The 8550-nt window shown below is 44.6% G+C and overlaps 1 protein-coding gene across 1 annotated transcript; it reads right to left on the minus strand.

The window, feature by feature from the left end:
• Positions 1-2253: 2253 nt before the first annotated feature.
• Positions 2254-7956, minus strand: CHCHD2 (coiled-coil-helix-coiled-coil-helix domain containing 2). Its single transcript, XM_043914873.1, has 4 exons — positions 7798-7956; positions 4822-5071; positions 3769-3919; positions 2254-2563 (listed from the first exon to the last, which is right to left on the minus strand). Exons 1-4 carry the CDS (start codon positions 7845-7847, stop codon positions 2553-2555), a joined length of 462 nt encoding a protein of 153 aa, XP_043770808.1. The 5' UTR covers positions 7848-7956; the 3' UTR covers positions 2254-2552.
• Positions 7957-8550: the final 594 nt, after the last annotated feature.

The following is an 8550-nucleotide window of genomic DNA, read 5'->3' on the forward strand; positions in this document are numbered from 1 at the left end:
ATTCTTAACGCATTTTGTGTTCAGCCAGCAGTTCCTGATGAATGAGAGGAGGTCAATGTGCCAGGAAAAACACTTGGGTGCTAACTGTGGGCGGCTTTGGGCTCTTTGGGTGAGGGTCCTCATCAGTATGATTCTAGCTTAAGAGGTTGACAGAATTGGAAATAATGTATGCTGGCACAAAAGGGCACTTAAAAAAACATTTCAGACAAATTAAGCGTTTTTATATTTATTTTTTATTTATAATTTATTTGGCTGTGTCGAGTCCTAGCTGCGGCTGGAGGGGCCTTTGATCTTGTCACTTCTTTGCATGAGGACTCTAGTTGCGGCATGTGGGATCTACATCCCTGACTCAGGCCTTCTGCATTGGGAGCGTGATGTCTTAGCTACCAGACCACCAGGGAAGTCCCAGTAGACACTTTTTTAATGCTCTCTCATTCCAAAGCTACCTGTTCTTCAAACCCCTAATTCTAATACACCAAATGAAGAAACGGATAATACTGTGCTTCATACAGATGCTGAGCCTATAAAAACCCACTTAATGAGCATTTTACAATGTACTGCAAATGCACTCTCACTTGGGCCCCTTAAACTCTGGTATTAAGCCAGTTTTAGAGAATGTGATTTGTTCAATGAGGTCACCAAGTAGAAGGGCCTGAGTCAACCCCAGGTGTAGGCCCACATGCTCTTTCCATGTCACCATCTCTTTCATTCCAGGGAAATACTTTGCTGAATTGCTACACAGAAAGGAGTTGTGAATGACTTTGTGTCTATCCATAAAGGCCACCACCTTACTGAGATGCAACATTTGGTCCCAAGCATAAAAACACTTAAGTCCCCTCTTACTATCAAAAAGACTCATTTTTCTCCCTCTCCTGATTCTAAGCTGTAGACTCATGCTAGTTTAGTTTCAATGCAAGACAAAAATCCCTCTGACCTCAGGGCAAAAGGCCAACATACCTAGTGAATCATTCCCTGTGCCCTTTTCTGTAGTCATGGTTCCCACCCAGGGGGAGGCCAGGTCAGCCAGACTCTTGCATTTTACTTTCAGAGGTTCATTTTCCTTGGATTCATTGCTTCAACCCTATTTGGGTACCCAACATAACCATCTTGCCTTGGACATAAACAGCATTAACACTATGAACTCAGAGGTCTTAAGCGTTTAGGAAAATAGACAAAGGAGCCCACTGGTGAACCCAGGAGGGAATAGGCTGGGCGACTGGATGAGAATGAATTGTCTATGATCATTTAGGTCCTTGGGCAATGCAGTCTTGACCTCTTTGAGGAACTGAATTAGATTAGGTACAGAATGGGGCACTCTGAGAACACTGCTGAGGATAGGAGGTAACAACTGAATAATTCACTCAACAGCATTTCACTCACCTCATGGTAACAGAGAGGAAAATAAAAAATCAGATAATGGGAGCTCTGAGAGGTATATTTGAAAGTCAGAAAACTGCAGACCATGTAGACTTGAGGTCAACTCCCAGAAGCAAATGAAATTTTTTTTTTTTTTTTGCAAATGAAATTTTGAGTGGTGAAGGATAGAGCTGGATTCATAAAAAAAAAAAAAAAAGATGCACACTAAATGGAGTCCATCTCCTTAAGATAACATGGAGTAGGCAACTTAAATCTTTCAGGAAGAGCAACATGCCATGCCTTAAATAGAATGAATTAAAAAAAATTTTTTTTATTTGGCTATGTCAAGTCTTAGTTGCAGCACATGGGATTTTTCATCGAAGCACATGGACTCTCTAGCTGCGGCACACAGGCTTAGCTGCCTTGTGGCATGTGGGATCTCAGTCCCCCGACCAGGGATGGAACCCACGACCCCTGCATTGCAAGGCAGATTCTTAACCACTGGATCACCAGGGAAGGCCCCTTAATGCCTTAAGTAGAGTGAAAGCACTGGCAGGGGAACCACCTGCATTAAGGGAATGATTTTTCATCTCCAACCAATTAACTGGATGTTCCAGGGTGACAGTGATAGGTACTGCTGACCTGGCCACATGGAGACCGCACGTATAATGGCTCTGCTCCCATGTTTCCTTTATCACTCTGATTTAGGACAGTACTGCACCTGGAACCTGTTTAAGGCGCAGCACATTTGCTGGGGAGTAACAATGTGGCCACTGCTGTAATACCCAGAGACTATAAACTATATGCATGTAGAGACAGCTGTGTTTTCCTGCAAAATCCATTTTGTTCAGCATATGTGATTTATAACCTTCTACTTAAGAAAGAAAGAAAAGTGACTAGAAAGAAAATCACTTTATTCTAATTAAATCACAAACAATAACATCAGAAAAGCACGCTTAAGAGGCCACAACCACCTCTTCTGCCCAATCCCAAACTCAATACCATCTCAATGAACTTCTATATAGTGACGACACCCTCTTCCACTGCAATGGTGAAGAACAAAAGCTACTAATGATTAAGGAGAGGTTTAACGGGTGGTCTCACAGTTCACATCTTCACTACTAATTATATTTTAAATGCTAAATCAACATGGTCACGAGAGGTGATTTTTCATGTCTTCAACTGGAACTTCTTGATTAAGCTAATCCTGCAAACAGAAAAGGTTTGTTAGAAGAGCACTAGCTACATGTTCTCAACAAAGCAGAAGTCCTCCAAATGATGGAGGAGGGATGGAAGCCAAGGTTATTAGTTTCTTTCATAAGAAACTGTTTAAGGTATCTTGAAGTGAAGTGAAAGTTGCTCAGTTGTGTCCGACTCTTTGTGACCCTATGGACTACACAGTTCATGGAGTTCTCCAGGCTAGAATACTGGAGTTGGTAGTCATTCCCTTCTCCAGGGGATTTTCCCAACCCAGGGATTGAACCCAGGTCTCCTGCATTGCAGGAGGATTCTTTAACAGCTGAGCCACCAGGGAAGCCCAAGAATACTGGAGTGGGTAGCCCATCCCTTCGCCAGTGGATCCTCCCAACCCAGGAATAGAACCAGGGTCTCCTGCACTGCAGGAGGATTCTTTACCAACTGAGCTACCAGGGGAGCCCTAGGCATCTTGCCACCAACCAAACTTCAACTCTACACTTGTCACAAATGAAAAAGAGAGGGTATATGTACTTCTGGGCACAGAGTTCTGAAGCAGAAGTTTAGTCACTTTGGTATTAGATGGAGCTTCACCATAGACTTCTGATAAAACTTGGCCATGCAATCTCTTAATTCCACAGTTCAACCACCTGAAAAAATTAACTTCTGCCATATTTACTGCCATAAATAAAGGCAGTAAAATGAAAACAAGCATTTTCAATAGATGGTGAATTCCTAGGTTGATAGGAGGAAATTATCAAAAAAAAAAAGAGCAAGAGAGAGAATAAGTTGACTGCCAATATTCCAAAGAGCCTAAAGCTCAAAGTCCCTCAGAGGGATCTAATAAACTTGTCTCTCTCGAAGGGGGTGTGTAGACTGACAATGCCCCATCAAATCTTGTGCACATTTCTGGACTCTGGTGAAATAAGCACTGAGGCTATGCAACAGCCACAGTTAAGATCTTGGCACACTAATCTATACCTGCTTAAGGAAGAATCAAACTAAGAACATAACTGGCAAAAGGTAAGATAATGACTAGAGGTCTCTGGACCAGCTCCTTGTTAGAAGAGTTGGATTATTTTTAGAGTAAACAAAATCTCCTCCAATTTGTCAGTTTAGTTTATCAAACACAGACTCTGTAAGTGTTACAGGGGCCAGGAGTACCATTCAGTGTATGAAACAGATCCAAGTTCAATCATGAATTGAGAGGTCACCTACCGTTGGCCAATCTGCACTGCTTCAGCACCTCGCTGAAACCCTCGCAGAGTTTAAGGTCACCCTGGCTCTGGGCACACTCCAGGAACTGCTTCACCTCGTAGAAGCAGGGGCCGTTCTGCTGCAGCTGTGCCGGCTGGGCTCCCTGAGGCTCCTGCAACGTTTAGGACTATTAAGGAAGGAAATCAGACCTACACCCAGACCAAGAGAAACAGCCACTCTGAGGTTAACTGGGGAAACAGAACTAGAACCAGACTCAAATTAAAGTTCCTATCTCTTAACATGGAACATGAAGAAATTTAAAGGCAGAAAGAAATGAGCTGTAACAAAAATTCCAGTTGTAGTCAGAAAGACTCATGAACAAAGATGCAATTTAAAGTGGTTATTTGGGCATCGAAAGATCAACGGTTCAGTGACGTTTCATCAAGGAAAAAATGGGATTACTACAGAAAAACAGAGGAACGCGAGCTTTAGGTACACTAGAAAGACAACAAAGTATATGCCCACCCTCCCTAGAGAAGAAAATTCACGTGTCAGAAATAAGGGCAGTGGCAAGTATTAGGAAAGATATCAGAGAGCATAAGAGTCACAAAAAAGATTTCTGAACACTTAACTAAGATTGAGACTGGATGAGTTAAGAGTGACCAGGAAAATAAATATATATTTATATTCATTCATTCATTTATGCCAAGCCACCTGGCTTGTGGGATCTTAGTTCCCCAATCAGGGAGTGAACCAGGGCCCATGGCTGTGAAACAACTAAGTCTTAACCACTGGACCACCAGGGAACTCCCCAGAACATTCAAAATAAGGGGGAAAGGGCTGCTTGACAGTGCATCAGGATGAACTGCTACAATTCTACGCCCTGGGGAGAAATACCTTGTGTACAAGATTCTCTGATACTGGCCTAAGGAAGGTACTAACTCAACTACCAAACGTGGCTCTTGATAAACCATTTTCCACATGTGGAGACAGTGCCAAGACATAAGGAACCTACAAACAACTAGGTTTTCTCATAAAATACACCACCAAAGGGAATGCTGCCCCAAGTCTTACCTGGTAAGTGATGTCAGGCCTTGAGGGTTCAGCACTGCTTCCTCCACTGAAGCCCCCAGTGAGGGCGTGACCCAGAGTGTGGCCGACGGCAGAGCCCACAGCCACGCCAGCAGCAGTGGTTGCCATCTGCGCCATCAGGCCTGGCTGCCGGGGAGCAGCAGCAGGGGAGCCAACAGCAGATGGAGGAGCCGCTGCTGGTGGCTGAGCTGCGGGCGCTGGCCTGGGCGCTGCTCTCATCTGAGGCGCGCGGCTGTGAAAGAAAGGAACAAAAAGTAGTAAGTTCCCATTCCCAGCCAGGTTTGGAAACTGTCAACTTAAACAACCAACCCTTGTATATTAAAATAAACCTCAGGGTTTTAAATGATCAAACACAAATACGATATACATACAAGAAAACTTCACAGAACATAATTCCCTAAGCTATTTACATCATTTCCTCTCTTGAACCTTTTGTTAAGGTTGTAATCACCGAGTATAAACTTCTCTTCCCTGCTTTTTTGCAACCATCTCCATGTATTCACAAAGTCTATAGCATCTTTAAGAACACAGTTATCCCAAAACTTCATAAAAATTGATATAACTGTTCATGAGACAAAACCTTCTGCCTTTATGGAGCTGACACTGAGGGATCAAGTGAATGTTAAGGAAAAAATATTAAGAGAGGGAGGGCAGCATGTTCTGGGATGTTGCAATTTTAGGACCCTCAAGGGAGGTAACAACTGAGTAAAGACCGACAGTCATCTACGGAAATAAACTTAGTCCAATTCCTTCATTTCACAGACTAGAAAACTGAAACCCAGCAAGTGGAACTGACTTGCCTGGACTGTTATACATCTGGGTATCTTTAAAATTTCACTAAAATGTCCAGTGGCAACCTACTCCAGTATTCTTGCCTGGAGAATCCCATGGACAGAGGAGCCTGGCAGGCAACAGTCCACGGGGTCGCAAGAATGGGACACAACTTAGCAACTAAACCACCACCCAATATGTCCAGTACCGCTCTAAAAATCTTTCACATAGATTATACTCTCTGTCCATTTTTTAGATTGTTTCCTTGAGTGCTCTTCCCTCAGTTAAGGCTAGGTCAAAAGTTTATGACTTCCGATCAGCTGGTATCCAGTATCTGGTCTAACTTCTCAAAAAATGTGATTTCCGCTCCTTTGGATAGTAGCATCTTTCCATTACTGAACTCCTTCTCTACACTCCTAACACACTGTTTGAACACAATTCACCTTAGTCTAGAGAAGCAATGTGGTACTGTGCTAAACGTTTTGAAGATGTCACCAGAAAACTCTGAGACCTGGCTTCTCCAAACATAGAGAAGGACAGCAGTGAGTGGTCCTGAAGAGAGATCTTAGCTCCCTGTCCAGGGTAATCAGGAATGAATTTTCATGTCCAGGATGAAAATCAGAAATCCCAACCACTAGACCACCGGAAGACTCTTGAGAGTCCCTTGGACTGCAAGGAGATCCAACCAGTCCATCCTAAAGGAAATCAGTCCTGAATGTTCATTGGAAGAACTGATGTTGAAGCTGAAACTCCAATACTTTGGCCAAAACTGATGGCCAAATGAGAACCAACTCATTTGAAAAGACCCTGATGTTGGGAAAGATTGAAGGCGGGAGGAGAAAGGGACAACAGAGGATGAGATGGTTGGATGGCATCACTGAATGAATGGACATGAGTCTGAGTAAACTCCGGGAGTTGATGATGGACAGGGAGGCCTGGCGTGCTGCAGTCCATGGGGTCGCAAAGAGTTGGACACGACTGAGCGACTGAATTGAACTGAGACCACCAGGGGCTGGAGGCTAGATGCAGAGTTCCTGGCTCATGCCCTGTTTGAAAGCAAAAATGTTTCCAAGAAGCAAAAACTATAAAAACAGGTATATAGTTTAACTTAAGTCAGAAACTAGGCAGAAATACACACCCAGAGAGGAGTTCCAGCATCCTGAATGACACACTCAGTAGAGAGGTGATTTAAATCACTTACACAGGACAGTCCTTCAAGGTCTTTGTTTACATTTGGCCAATTGTCTGTTTTTCACACAGTGACTATTCCTAGAACCCTCCCCAAGATGTGCGTGCAACTTTTTGCTAAGATGGATCCCATTGTGGAGGCCTGTGGTACATTCCACACTTATCACGGAGTGGCACACCCTCTCTTTCTGACCCCCACGGAGCCTTTCTGCCCATGTGCAGAGAGGAAAGTTTTCCTCGACCTCAGGAGAGGACACCTTATCTCTTCATTTCAGCAGAGTTCAGCTTCTGCCACTAGCTTTGTCCTTAGTATCAGGGCGAGAACAAAGCTTCAGTTTTACTCCACTTGACAAATACCAGCTGCCTGGCCCAGGGGCCCATCTATCTCCTACCTCTGCATGACCTTGGACAAGTCCCTTATTCTGCTTCTCCAGTTTCCTTGTTCCTGTAACAGGAAAACACCTACCTTCTGAGGCTATCAGGAGGTGCAACTGACAGTATATTTTACAAGTATTTTATGAACCGGAAATGTCATGCACACGTGAGACCTTAGGCACTGTATACTGGGCTGAGCCCTCGGAACGCTCACTGCTTATGGAAGGTGCTCAAAGGTTATTTACTTGAACTGAGATACGATCATTTTCCTGTTTATACCATCTTTATTCTAATTTTTTTTTCCTTATTGTTGTTGTTGCTATTTTTGACGTTTCAGCCAGATTACACTTACAAATATCCACTTTCTAGAACTGGCATGTTTTAACATAAAATGGACTCTAAAATATGTTAAGAAATAACTCATGGACATTCGAAATTAGGAAGTTTGCACTAACGGGAAAGCTACCCAAAGCCTCATAACCAGTTTGCGGCGACCGGAGAAAGGCCCACGCCGCCCCAGCCTTCGGACGCCCCCGCCCGTAGACGCCCCGCCGTCCCGAGGCAAAGCACAGCCTCCCTCTGTGTCACGGCACGGGCAGGACCCCATCCCCGCAGTAGTCTCACCTGGCAGGAGGGGCCACGCGGGAAGTGCGGCTTCGGCTTCCACGAGGCATCTTGACTGCACTCCTAAGCGACGTAGACAAGCGGGACACTCACAGACCCCGGCGGATTCTGCGAAGAGCGACAGCGGAAGTTGGGAGGCGGGGCTGGTCTTAGCGCGCGGCCAATCAGCGCACAGGCCTTCCGTTTTCCGACGTCTCCGCGGGTCTGAAGGTCACAGGAAGAGCAGGGTGTCACGGCGGCGCCTCGTCGCACTCAGTTGACGTCAGAAGCTCGGCGGCCGGACTGTAGAAAACCGGAGATGGACATGGGTGTGGAAACTTTGTCCGAGCCTAGCGCGAGTCAGAACCGTTTCCTAGGGCACAAGGACCGTCGCTTCTACCTTCAAACGTTTTCTTATTAATGTGGTAGGTCAGCTCCAACCTTGAGAGAGTGAGTCAGACCTCAGGCGTGGTTGTCCCTGGACCTTGGGTCAGTTACTTAACCTTTCTCACCATTAAGTTCCTCATTTGAGTAAATATTTTTTGAGGCACAGTGTGGGCACATAATAAGAACTGAAATGAAGAAAACGGACAATTTTAGGGATCGACAGAGCCGAGTTGGTTCTACTTGGGTTTTGTCTGTTCATCCAGTAAACAAAAGTTAGATTCAGGCAGTAATAATGCCTTACTTTTATGTATTTCACACATTTCCGAACCCCTTCATGTGTATTATAGAACTTGTGCCCGTAATTGGAATGATATTCGTTCACTGATA

Source organism: Cervus elaphus, chromosome 10, assembly GCF_910594005.1.
Source record: "Cervus elaphus chromosome 10, mCerEla1.1, whole genome shotgun sequence".
NCBI classification, from domain to species: domain Eukaryota; kingdom Metazoa; phylum Chordata; class Mammalia; order Artiodactyla; family Cervidae; genus Cervus; species Cervus elaphus.